This window comes from Diadema antillarum, unplaced genomic scaffold (genome assembly GCF_040938485.1).
Source record: "Diadema antillarum isolate AM-2024a unplaced genomic scaffold, OU_Dant_1.0 seq00002237_RagTag, whole genome shotgun sequence".
NCBI lineage: Eukaryota > Metazoa > Echinodermata > Echinoidea > Diadematoida > Diadematidae > Diadema > Diadema antillarum.
Window position 1 is genome coordinate 1 of NW_027272868.1, and position 13876 is coordinate 13876.

The 13876-nt window shown below is 40.2% G+C and overlaps 2 protein-coding genes across 2 annotated transcripts in view; both read right to left on the reverse strand.

Annotated features, from left to right (window-relative positions):
- Positions 1 to 8: 8 nt before the first annotated feature.
- Positions 9 to 4075, reverse strand: LOC139714333 (uncharacterized; the record flags this gene model as incomplete). Its single annotated transcript, XM_071626044.1, has 3 exons — positions 1723 to 4075; positions 808 to 957; positions 9 to 147 (listed from the first exon to the last, which is right to left on the reverse strand). Coding segments are annotated over exons 1-3 (2642 nt in total), but the record flags the coding sequence as incomplete, so codon positions are not given.
- A 1752-nt stretch (positions 4076 to 5827) lies between these two features.
- The window catches only part of LOC139714334 (uncharacterized), an 87897-nt gene continuing 79848 nt past the window's right edge, over positions 5828 to 13876 (reverse strand). Inside the window, exons 9-12 of the mRNA XM_071626045.1 lie at positions 11033 to 11111; positions 7114 to 9011; positions 6659 to 6712; positions 5828 to 5887 (exon numbers count right to left, since the gene is read on the reverse strand). Coding sequence (XP_071482146.1) covers positions 5828 to 5887; positions 6659 to 6712; positions 7114 to 9011; positions 11033 to 11111 — 2091 coding nt within the window. The remainder of the gene's footprint in view (positions 5888 to 6658; positions 6713 to 7113; positions 9012 to 11032; positions 11112 to 13876) is intronic.

Here is a 13876-nt window from a genome sequence, read left to right on the forward strand (position 1 = left end):
TGTCACACGTTGACGAGTGAGAGGTTTGGTCTTCAACATGAAGCTCAGTACCAGTAGACAGCAAGTTAGAAGTTGGGACTTCAACGGGAAGCTGTCTGTCAGACGTAGAAGGCGGGTGGGAAGTTGGAACACCTATGACCACGTTATCTGTGAAAGTTGAAGATTATACATAAAAAAGACCTTAATGGTAGACAATGACTTTTGCATGAAATTTGTCAGAATTAGTGGGAACACTACAGTATTCAAGCAGACAATATTGTGAAACCTCTGTGCAACTTTATTTATGGAGTTAAGTTGAAAACTATGATTCAAATTATTTTGGTATATTTATTATAAGGCCTTACATTTATTCTAGACTTAGTCTACCTTTTACAGACCTGTTTGATCGATTGATCATGTTCATGGTATATTTTATCACTAAAAATACAGCAAAAAGAAATAAGTGAATTCTTTACTATGACATTCGTATACCTACTGACATTATTATTTGGATTTTAAGTATTATATTACAGTCCCCGAACGATAAATGCACTGTTGTTGCTTGAATGCCGACTACACTACAACTGTTATCTTTTGAATTCTACACAACTTTTGATTTCGAAATTTCACAGATATTGCCCAAATACTAATATCTTTGGTTTCAAACAATGATTGGGGCATTTTGTGGGCTCTGCAAAAGGCATTGGCTACCTTAAATGTTTCATCCGAGGGACAAATAAACTGTTTTTCATATCGCCAAAATTAACTCCCTAATATAAAAAAGGGTTGAAGAAAACATAAACAGCGATATTACTGATTTGTACAAACCGGTAACATGCAGTTGTTTCACAGGTGAAGAGGAAGGGGAGGATTCGCTTTCCCAGTAATCATCTGCATCAGTCATGGAAGACGGGCCGTCAGCATCCAAGTCATCATCTGCAACAGTCATGGAAGACGGGTCTTCAGTATCACCTGTATCTGTAAAGAACACCTCACACTTACACAATTTTGCTGTTGTACCACTCTGTAACGAACAAAAACATTGGTCTATCCAAAGAAAAATATGTACAGATAGTGCGCACATATTTAACTCTGTAGTATAGAACAACATTTGGTCATCGTGGCAGCGTATGGCAAGACAATGGTGTAATGTGCAGCAGCAATTCATGAGTTATAAGTTTAAGAACATCTTTCAAAAACCCTGGACTTACAGAAATATATGTTAAAGGCATTGGTTAACAATGAATCCAGTTGAAAAAAATCTGAGCTACATGGTCCCACGTGCTACTAGTAAATCTGATATAGTGTAGAAATGAAGCCCTGCAAAAATTGCTGTGAAAATGATAATTTAAATACTACTGCAAAAATGTAAATTTGCAATGACTGTTTTACGATGCTCAAATTTCCCCATTGGCTATAGTGTTGAATAAACTGTTACTGAAATGGTTCATTCTTTATTCATAGAAATCTGGATAGTGAAGGCAGGATTTTCAAAACTTTTATATTCTTGGCCGTTTATTCATCCACTTGAACATTGTTACACTGCTTAGACATCGCAGTTGTACAATTTTTTAAATCGACCCACAATATTAACCACTGACTTTAAAACAACCAATGAATAAGATGGGTCTGTTTGAAAACTTTCTGCTTGGATCACAAATAACTAGCATTAGTCAATAATACTAAATGAATATATATATTGGCAACCTTCTAGGTAAATATTAAGGTTAATTTAGTTCTTACCATGAGATGTCTCAATCGTAGCAGCAAACAGCTTTTCACTTTTCCAGTCATCTACAGTCCCTCTGCTGTCACACTGCTGATTCCCGAGAACACAGCCTTTACAGAAACAAGACAGGTTCCTTGTCCACAGCCGTCCACTGCTTTCACCCTTTACACAGTGCAGTTGCCTGGTGCCCTTGATGGTCTGGACGTCCTTGTGATCTCTGTTGTGATTCATTTCCTCTACGAAGAACACTTTCCGTTGAAAGTGGAGACATTCGGCTTGGCTTGGTTGTATTGTCAATTCATCTTGGCAGAACTCATATACATCTTTTGCATTGTTCATTACTTTACGCCCAGAACTAATAGCTAATGAAGCTTGTCGTTTCACAACAGCCGTTTCCCCATCGCTCGGACCTTTCCCATGTCTGGCACCAAAATAGTGATGCTCTACTGGAACTTGGTAATGTTGCTGTGCAAGAGCAATGTCCTTGAATGGTCCTCTACTTTTGTATTGGGCTGCACATTGATCTGTAAATCTGATGATCTTGTCAATTTCCATGTTTTGCCGGAGATGCTGTACTGCCTGTGACATGAACTGGTGCACTGCATGATATGTATGTCGATTATCGCCTGTTATGAAGACGAGTGACTCCTGCATTGTCTCATCACATGTTGGACATCTGTGATAGCAAACAATAGGGTGGATTGTGACGTTTGTGTGATACCAATGTGCGCTTTGTATTTCGTCTTGGTACTTGCATACAAAGTTCTCTGCAAAGTCCAAGACCATGACGACCCAGTTGTTTGGCATGTCCTTGGTAAGTGTAGCAAACTGCTGAGATTGCCAAGACGCACTATGCAGATGCTTACTGATAGTGACCGTCTCCCCTTCAAGTTCCTCCAGACATTGAGATACTGTCCCGTCGTTGGTGACAATCTGTTGCTTGGTGATCGTCTTCCCATTCTCGTCCACTCTGACCCGAATCCATTTCTTCCATGTCATATGCTTAGGGCCGTGTTTTTCCACCAGCGGTCTCAGGTAAGATCTCAACAATTTGGGACCACATTCTTTGCATTTCCTCTCGGAGCAATGTCGCATGTACGTCTTCGCTCCTTCAGACTTGGGACACATTGTGACGCGATTCACTGAGTGAACGCCATCAAAGAAGGACTTCATTCCGTAACTGTGTGCTAAATTATTAATTGCTGTTGCCTTCAACTCAATATTTGTGCAGTATTCGCACAAACATGCCCTGAATTTGATTGATCCTTGGAGCTTTACATGATGTGGCCGGAGGCTGTAGAATGTTTTTGCACCTACTTTCATGTCTGGATTCTGTGATTTGAACTTCAAGAACAAAGCCGCCACTGACTGTTGAAGATATCGAATATTTTTCATGGTCTTCATGGATACCATTTTCTTATCAGGCAGGTCGATGGCTGATTCTTCGTAGAACGAGATGACTGCGCTTGCTACCTCTGGGGACAGCTTTCTCTTGTCGTGCATTTGCTTCTTCTTGCTTGCCGAGGAGATGATCTTGCGGCCCATCTGCAAGAGAGCCGATCCTTTTTTCTGAAGTCGGTACTTGCTCAAGATCTTTAGTGATGCAGCAATATTCCTTCTTTTTTCTAGGTCTTTCTTCTTCTTGCTCCTCTTTAGTCTGCCCATTTCCTCACTAATGCTTGATGTCAGGAGATTTTGGACTTCATGATGGGCATCCTCAAGGCCAGTGTGCATTCCTCTCTTCTTCAGTGCTGCACGCTTTTTTGGAGAGGACTTCTGAAATAGATCTATCATTGTAGAAACACACTTTTCTCGGTCTTGTGGCATAACTGCCCTTACTCTCTCCAAACTTTTTCTTCTAGCCGAAGAACTTCTCACGTCACATCCTGCAGATGAGAGTTTCTTGCGAGTGACTTCCAACTCCGCATGTTTCTGATCGAATGCCTCTGCAATTTCTTTCAAACGTTCCTCTTCTTTCTTTAGCTCTGCTTCTCGAGCCTTGAGCTTCTGCGATTCAATCCACATAAGCTTTTCTTTTTCTTTTTTCTGCTTGTATTTCTCTCGTCGCATTGCGTTGTATTGCTCATGTTCTTCTTTTGACATTGCTGCTCGTCTCTCTCGCTTCTTTCTTGCCTGTGCTTGTAATTTTTCTTTTTGCCTTTTGTCTTGAGCTCTGGTGCTAGGTGTTTGTTTCATTTTGTTTGATTGAAGCCGTAGTTGCTCCTCCTTTTTCTTTGCTCTCATTTTCCTCATTCGCAGAGCTGCAGTCGCATTACACCGCTTCTTTTGTTCTAGGAACTTTTCAGACTTTTCCTTCTCTTCAGTGGAGATATTTCTCTTCTTTAAGGTGGACTCCGCTAGGGACATTTCGATCCTCTGTAACTTGTTATATTCCGCAGCTTTTTTCAACAATTTTGTGTATTCTTGTGGGTTGTTGGCCTTCAACTTATGTCGCCACTTTGTTGTTCGGGAAGCAGCTTCATTACTGTTTACTAACTTTACTGTTGACTGTTTTTTTGAGGGCTTCCGGGCCTCCGAATCAATACTACATCGCAACCGAAGATGGAAAGGCTTTTTCTTAGCCATGTCTATCGGTGTTTAACCAGCCTGAACTTGAAGTAATCATAAGTTGGAAGGAGGGGGGGGGGGGGGGGGGGGGCTGTAGGGGGGAAAAGACAACATTAAAATTAAAATAAAATTAAAACTGAAATGTAGTTCAAATATGATTTGCAGATTACAATATATATTCTGGCAACCTTCTAGGTAAATATGAACACTACATTTTTTAATACAGGGGAATCTTGTTATAAAGAACAGTAGAACACTGATCTTTATATCGAGTTTCCACTGTACCTCAAATTTATATTGGGTTGTATATTAATGGCATCATTTGAATTGTATTTTGAAGGGTGCCCTCTGCGATTAAATGGTCATTTTTAAACTTAGAAACACTAGCGAAGTAAACTTCATGTGCAAATTTTGCCGTTTGTAAGATAGACAGAGACTAGTGTCATATTAGTAGTAACTTGTATGGTTGAGGGCCCCTAGTTTCGGTAAACTAGCGATTGTCAGCCTCCTTAGTGAAATATTTTATTTTCTAAATGACCTAAAATTTAGCTCAGAATGTGCTATAAATCCTGCATATTGACATCGTGTTGTCACACTCTCGATGAGGTCATCCCATACGGAAATATCGTCGAGAATAGCGTGCGACGTTCTTCTGCATGCGCCTGTCCTTGTGGAACCTTGTTCTCAGCAAACTATCTCACCAATAAATTACGTTTGGTTTATGTGGTGATAACTCAATAAGGAAGTCTTATACTACAGCAAGAGGTCATACCAAGCCCCAAGGAGGTACTAGGCAAGCGTAGTACCTCCTTGGTCATACTAGTCTAGACTCGATACTACTAAAGGGCGCTGATGTCGTCGTTTACCACCAGACTTCCATGTGTAATCAACTACATGTATTTACTTACATAAAAAGACACGAGTGGGACTAAAGATGCAATATCATTACGAATTACTTTACTCGCGCCGATTGTGGTTTTTTTTTTAATGAAATATTCTTCGAGGCTCTGCCCACACAATTTCGTTAACTGTGGGTATAATCTACGAAATATCGATCATAAAGTGTAATATAAGTACGATACGATCATGTCAGAACATGAGAAAGATAGCTAGCCTACCTTGTCAAAAGCGACACGTCGTTTCCATCGTAACAGCTGCCCACGAAACACAAAAGCGGCTTGAGCTGTTCTAACCGGTCGTCTGCAAGCCGATCGCACTCGTCACATTCAAGTCGCATCATCCGGAAACCCGGGCAATGTGTCGTCAACTCGTGAGCGTACGTCATTTGCCGAATGGATCGTGGAGAATTGTTCCCATCGTAACTTTTTCCACGGACACGAAGAAAATATACAAGCACCTTATTCCTCCGTATTTTCCAAAAGCAGTCAAACGCGATTGTTTCTTTTCACAGTTTTAAAGATCCATTGACAACAAACATATATAAGACATTTCTTGCCATGTTTCTCTCGTATTTCTGCAGTTTTCCACTCGCAAATATTTAATCCTCATTACCATTTCGCGGACACGAAATGTTACGATAGTAACATGATCTCATAAGAGGTAATTTTCCAAGAAAAACCTCTTCATTGGGGAATTGTCTATTAGTGCCGACTATGAGAGTTAATAATGTGAATAAATACACAACTCATTTTTCTTTACTGTAAATTGTATTTATTTAATATTCAAACAACACAAACAATGTTTTGATGTCACAAAAGAAACACAAAAATTACAAAAAAATAACATTTTTAATCATCAAAAAACGGGATTTTCATAAAGTCTCAACTATGCCCTTTTGATAATATATTCTATCACTCCTCATTAATCAGACAATGTGGATATTAGATTAAAATAACTTTTGTTGGGACCTCTGAAAACAGATACATAACATGATGAACAGTACTGCCCATTGTGTACCCAACTTCATGGAATGACCCATATGCCAATGCAACACAAATGCAATGTATACAGAGGTAAACATATGTAAACAGATTAAAAACTACTGAAAAGCAACATATGTTTGAGGCATGAAATTTTCACAAATTGGAGCCTGCAGCGTTTTTCCTTGTATGACATTTTTGGAAAGTGCCACTGACATCCAGTGCATATATAAGAACCTTCGCCTGCACTTTAATATCATGAAGCTTTGCTCTCACAAAGTTAGGGAAAATCAAAATGCATGCGAAAGTTTCTGGTGTTACAGTACTACATGGTCTTCAGAATAATCATCAAATGCCATCAAATATGGAGCAAATTCTTTCATTAGGACAGTCCTTGAACCAAAGGGAACATTGTCAAATGGGAAATGAATACTGGACTGTTTATAAAGATGGACATTTCCTTCATGATGAATGAGAATGTACAAAAGGAGAATACACTTACCTGATGAATCATTGACCTATGTGAACTTTTCTGCATGGGGGATATCAAATCCACCTGTAAGTAATAGAAAAAGAAACAACAACGAAAACACTCAAGTCTGGATTTAAATGAAAACTACACTGTAGGCTAATGGCCATTCAGGAAAGGTCAAGGAGCATGTAAAAGTATGGAGCAAGGAGCATGAAAATTGAGGGGCACCTATGGTCTACTTGTGCCATACTGACTACAAAATAAACAAACAAACAAACAAACAATAACAACATACAAACGAATTAGCTTCGCACATAATACCAGCTCTATCCCTTCCTCTGATGAAGGTTGATGTTACCACTGTGGGCATAGGGGAAGGGGTGAAAACCTGTGATAAAGGTGTGCCTTGGAATGAGTGACACATATGGGTGTGGTCTATTCAGAGTAAAGGAATGGTATAAATTGTAGGTGGACCCTGCACTCACCTCCATCATGAGGAGACTTCGCAGCTCCTCTCTAGCCTTCACATGGTCCTCCTCACTGATGGTCTCTATCCTGCTCCTACCACCCAGGGTCCTCAGCAGCCGACGCCCAGGCATCTCTCCCTCATCTCCTACTGGCTCTATCGAGTCATGTGACCCAGTGCAGAATGTGCTACTATCGTCCGACTTTTGGCGCAAAAGGACCTGATCTCTTTGCGCGGCATCCTCCAAAGGTGGGGAGGGTTTGGATGATGGGCGGTCATCTTGGACTATGGAGGATGGCAGAGTTGGTTGGGGCTCGTGGGCGTGGTGCGTCGCAGTGGGTGGAGATGAAGGAGCAAGAGATGAAGACACATCCTGCACTGCGATAGGTTGGATGGACTCCTCACATACACTCACTGCATAACCCTGCGACTCACTATTGTCAATTGATTCAGCCTGGTCACGTGAAATGGAAGCTTCATGCAACGTACCCTGGACAATGGAAGTACTTTCCTCATCACCATGGCAACCCTGTCTCTCCACATTCCCCTCCTCTTGTGTCTCTAATCTACTAGACACCTCAGGAAGGACGGAAGCTTCATCTGCTCCTTGATGAGTCTCCTCCTTTGTAGAGTTGACGTTTGTCGGATCGATTTGGGATTTGCTTGTGGCTCCTTTTTGGTCAGGTAGCTTACTTCCTGACTCTCTCTCCTCTTCTGTCCGACACCTATCCTGTAGGCCTTCTGAACTATTGTGAACACTTAAATTGCAGTCTCTCACATCCCCTTCGCTAAGCTCTTTGGGAGAACTTGCTGATGCAGGCAGTATGGAAGAAATGTTGGTGGAGCTCTCTAGCTGGAGCTCGGGACTGGTACGGCGGTTGGAGGAAGTGCTTGATAAGGTTATTTGGAGCGGACCAGAAGCATCTGCATGAGGAGTTTCTGAGCTGATGATGCGGTGCACCTTCAGATGTTGTGGAGTGTCGGTAGAAGGTGGAGGGGCAGTGCCAGACTGCATTCCTCCTGAACATGTAGCCCTGTGTGTTTCCTTCTCAGTCTGAGATGGAATGACTTCTTGTTCCGTTGACACGGAGTGAGGTTCCCTGAAGGTCGAATCCACTGCAGCTGTCACGTGATCTAACCCCGGTAAACCAGGATCGTCTCCTGTGACCATCTCCTGGTCTCTGTGTGCTACCCTGAGAGAGGAATGTGATTGCCTCTCGTCACTCCAAGTGGTCACGTGATGGGTCACATGATCAACTGTTTCTGCACTGCTAGAGTCCTGGTGCTCATAAATTACAGAGTCGCTAATTTTTCTCAGTACGTCAAGTCTTGAGGCAGTTCCCATGCTCATCGGTTCGGCGTGACTTTTGTAACTGTAGCACTCTGGGTCTACGCTCCTCATCTTTCGCAGCTTCGGTGGTCTCCTTCGCCCTGAGCTTGAGGTAATACTTTCTGTTCTCTGGTTTGTGAGCTCCTTGGATGTGGACTGGAGGGAGGACAGAATCTCAACAACATTTTTGGGTCCACTTTCCTCCTCCTTCTTCTCCAGGGGAGTTGGGTAGGTACATGCCCTATTCCGTTGTGAGTCCATGCCTGGTATTGCTGTCACGATGATCGTGTCATCAAATGGCGAGTCCTCTAGCGACGCAGTCGAGGGAAGTTCCAGCGATTCTTGGCTTGTGTCTGGTACATCGATCCTCCCTGCAGATGTTCGCTCATCTTCTGAGCAAGCGGTTGTTGGTTCGACTCCGGAGCAGAGTAGTTCGATGGCCTCACCCTCAAAGCTGGTCTGGGTGAGTTTGGCATCCGATGCGACAGTGGAAGCTTGGTGGGGGGATGATATTTCACCAGAGCTGACCCCTTCGTCGGCAAACCCGCTGCTGTCTGACTGAGTGCTCTCACTACGGCTCAGAGTTCCTGTGACAAGAAGCAGAAAAAATAAGTCATGAAATGTGTCTGCAGTGTCCATCTTACCAATGGCCTCTTACTATTTTACTATTAATAACACATTCAATCACTGAAACACATTCACTCGCCCAAACCATTCTATCCACATTCCCTATTATCACTTTTATTTCCATGCTGTTCAATGATACATGAAAATTGAACATCAATTTAATATCACAAAACCTTCACAATGGGTCATTACAAGTCTTCATGAAGACAAGCACCTTTTCTAAGTTTTGTTAAACAATACTCTTACCCCCTCTTGGAATCTTCATCAAAATCACTGCTACAACCACTTTACACAGCCTCCTTTTTTTTCTTTCACTGACATCCAAACTTGCTTGATGCAACAAGAACCCACTATCTTGTTTTGAAACCGTTACTTTCACAGTCATACATGTATGTGACCGTGCATCACATAACAAATAAAAAGTCGCACCACATAATTTTACGTGAGGATTCAAGAAAGGTAAACAGGTCAACCGAGTCGATTTTGAATTTTCCATATTTTCTGAAAAGAGCTATTATTCTTCCACATTATTCTTGAGTTTTGGAACATAAATTGAATGGGAAAGTGGGTGTCCAGCAGTTTTTCTACATCGTCAACCTCTTTTTCGGTAGAGTAGTGTGATCAGGTTTTTCTTAGAGGCCCTTTTCATTTCTCGAAAATCCTTTGCACACTCTTCACTTTCAACTCTAATAACTTTTAAAAAGATGACGCTACTGCTTTGAAAGTTGACATTTATCATGAACAGAATGTGTTAACCCGTTGAGGACGGTTTGAGTTTGCTACAACATGCAATTCCCATAGACACCTGCCCGAGTATACTCGGGACTCGTCCTCAATGGGTTAATAGAGCATGCTCACTTTCAGCTTAACCCTAAAAGGGCCGGGGGGGGGGGGGGGGGGGGGGGGGGTGGGCGGAATCTGCCCCCCTCGACATTTCGTGCTATAATTCTGTAAAGCGAGAAGGCCTTGTCGCGAGGCTTGTTGGCTTTGTTTGTTCAAGTCTCACGCAACTTTTGAGACCAAATTTGCAACGTCCGCGCATACTTTTGCAAAGCCACGCCCATTTTTGTAACGGAATGTCGCCCCAAAACGGGCACAATTTTGTGACTGTGTGTACATTTTTCTGTCATGAAAGTCATAAAAACCTGATTATCTTTACAATTAAATACTTTCATTGCTTAATTTTGTGCTAATTATGGTAGAAAACTGGTCAATGACAATTTCCAATGAAAAAACGAAGATAAAACAAAAGTTGAAAAAAATACATAAGAAATTCTGAAAACAATAAAATACATAAGAATTGAAATGAGTATTGGAAGTTTTTGTGATGTACAATTGTTGAATATGCTAAAACAGATATACAGATCAAAAACTAGACTCTCAATGCTTTTAATTAGGCTAAAATATGATCTTGAGCTTAATTTGCATAATTGATTAATTAAAATTAGAAATTGATTGTTTCAACAAATCTTAGGACACAATCTTGTAGATTATGATGCGGGTCTCACGCATGCAAAATTTCATCGCGATCAATGGCCGAGATCTTGAGGGGGGAGGAATCCATCGGTGGTGCGATCGCGATGAAATTTAAATATCTAAGGTTAGGACAATCCATTTGAATTAAGTTATACATCATTTTAAATGTTAGAGTCTGCTCTTTCAGAATCTGCCCTTGACTAAAAATCCATGTCTGGTGACTTTTTGTTAGTTTTGTGGTGCAGGGTCACATATTCTCAGTCAAGACCATTCCATCATGGCAAATAATACCCCAAGACACATAACATGAACAATTCTATACTTTCAAGAGACCATGACATCATGGGCATGTAAGAAAATTAATCATTACGAAAATAGGTCGTTGCTATTGAATTTCATATGCCTATGGCCATATTTTTAATAAACCTTGTTACACGTACATGCAAACATTATGGAGTACAACTATATGAGACGTTTGTGTCCAATTTTTTTTTTTCCGACCTACCTTCTCGATCTAGATCCGCCTGAGGTGCTGGGGTTGTGGACCCGGCTTCTTCCATCATCTCCTGGTCTCCGCTAGAGAGCTGGAAAGCACATAGACAGAGGAAAGGAGAGAGAAATTAATTTTCTGGCCAAAACAAAAATATACTGCTGTATTGTTGTACAATTGCTCTACTACACAAGACTGTCTCAGGCAATTGAGCACACATTAAAAGCCTTAAATGTAATACATTGCTTTAAGATGAAAGCAGATATTGATGAGTCAAACAAAGAGGTACGGTGAGATTTCCTATGCAAAAGTACTAATTGGTTTGCTATGCAAACTTGCATTCTTTTTAAAAAAAATGACAATTCATTAGCATCTTCCATTGATTTCACAATACTAAAGAGTGAGGTACACCTATTAAAGGACAAGTTCACCTTCATAAACATAAGGATTGAGAAAATGCAACAATATTAGTAAAACACATCAGTGAAAGTTTGAGGAAAATTGGACAATCGATGCAAAAGTTATGAATTTTTTTAATTTTTGTGTTGGAACCGCTGGATGAGGAGACTACTACAGCTTGTAAGTCATATGCGTACAACAATATAAAGAAAATGTAAAAGAAATTCAACATATTTTCACTTTTTTCGCATAATAAAAGAGCACTTGACTTGCCTCTTTCTAAAGGCAGGGGGAATAATATTACCCATAACATTTGTCGGTAACGAGTCAGGGGAATGTGTACTTTTTTCAAAAGATGGAATTTTGTGAAATTCCCTTTATATTTTCCTTATATTGTTGTACGCATGTGACATCTAAGTTATTCATACACTGTCTGCAGTAGTCTTCTCATCCAGCGGGTACTGCACAAAAACTTCAAAAATTCGTAACTTTTGAACGGATTGTCTGATTTTCCTCAAACTTTCAATGATGTGTTCTACTAATATTGCTACATTCTCTCAATCCTTATGTTTATGAAGGTGAACTTGTCCTTTAAGTCTGGCATGCCCGGATCAATTGAGAGCTAATTTCATGACGGATTATTTTTTCCCTCAAATTTCAAGCGCACTTTGCTATCAAGTACAATGTACTCACATACATGTAGTGCGAGTGTAGAAGAAGTGTTAACTATATTGTATGTTAGTACCACCAGTGGCTTGTTACCATACAATTCCAAGGTGATTTTGAAATGGTTGTTTCCAGAGGGTTAAACAAAAACTCGCTAAAAAGCAAGGCTAACAGTTGATATCTTACCACTGATAAGGTGCCTTCCCATATTAATTGGATTTTATTCAGATGTCAAAGATATGCCTATGAATTGATTGCATCCAAGCCTTATCTGGGTATATCTGAGCAGCCACTGAACTGTTACAAATGTGTGACGTTCAATCCTTAGCACCGTCTTTACTCAAGGATACTTTTATATCCAAAGGTTGGCTCTCAAGAAACCTGGTGGACCTTTGCGGTAGAAATTATCCTTTACAAATTAGCAGTACATTCCATTACAGAGGATTGGCTGGTACTTATGAATAAAATCTGCACAAAGTCCAAAAGAGATCCCTTATGCCAATGGAGAGCGAAAATGAACCACTTATCTTTATTTTCAATAGAAAATTCATTGCCGATATAACAATCAATTTGAATATAGCAATAAAAAAATTCTAAAAATTCTGCCACCTGAAAAACAAACAAACAAACAAACAAACACACACAAATTAAGGTAGCCTATTAGAGTCTCATAGGAAAGAATATTTTGTATTCTTCCTTTAACACTAACAATGAATAGCAAAAATTATGATTGAAGCTAAAACATAAACATGTGGCTTCTGGGACTTGAAGGGTTAAACAGGCCAAAAGGTGATCAATACTAGAATGTATCTCTGACATTAGTCTTCACCAAAGTGACATTCTAAATTTATGTAGCATCTGAAAATGTGTACTCCCTAGTAATTATGATCAATGGTTGTAATAAAGATACATCATATTAGAATTAAATGAATGTACTTGGTACACATATTTCAATAGTCTGGTCTGCTCATGAATGTAAGAGATTATCACCTACAGCTGTATAACGTATGGGCACGATATCATGGTTTGAAGGTCCCCCATCTTGAAAACAAGTTATATTCAACTGAATGCCAGACCTAATACATCTCAATTGCTACTGAAGTAAATCAGATAAAATTCACAAAATCTGCTCAAAACAACCTTACAGTCTTTCACTTAAGTTACCATGACAACATTGCTACGGCCATCTCTTCTTCATGACACGTGCGCATACGCACCACTCAGAAAGTGCGAGTCTCAGTTTCTATGGCACTCAATCACGACCAAGCCCTTGCACGTTGTACATGTGATTATCTGCGAGACTACTAATTCAAGGTGAGCAAATCTAACAAAATCATTGACTGGCAATGATAGTTTCCCTTTAAAGATGCAGCTAAAAATTCTAACCCAAATCATCTTTTTAAATGACCATAAATACAAGCAAGAAACACAATTACAATAAAATATTGTAATTGTAATGACATACAAACAAATTATCTGTGCATCACATCTGCATCACTAAAAAGATACCCTGAGATGTCTTTGACGTACATATGTAGCCGAGTGGGTACCGAGCCTTGCAAGAGACCATGACCTTCATCTCTCGTTCTAAAAAATAGAGATGTCAACACACCTACGATACTATGCTTTAATGCCATGTGCATTGCCAGCACATGTCATATGGGGCCAGATTGGGTTAGAATTTATGGAAACTATCACCTTATTGCGAACTTTCCCTTCAACTCTTCAGAATTGTGTAAACATTGTACAGTGTATATACACTGTGTGACAGTATCTCTTTTTATGCATACTATA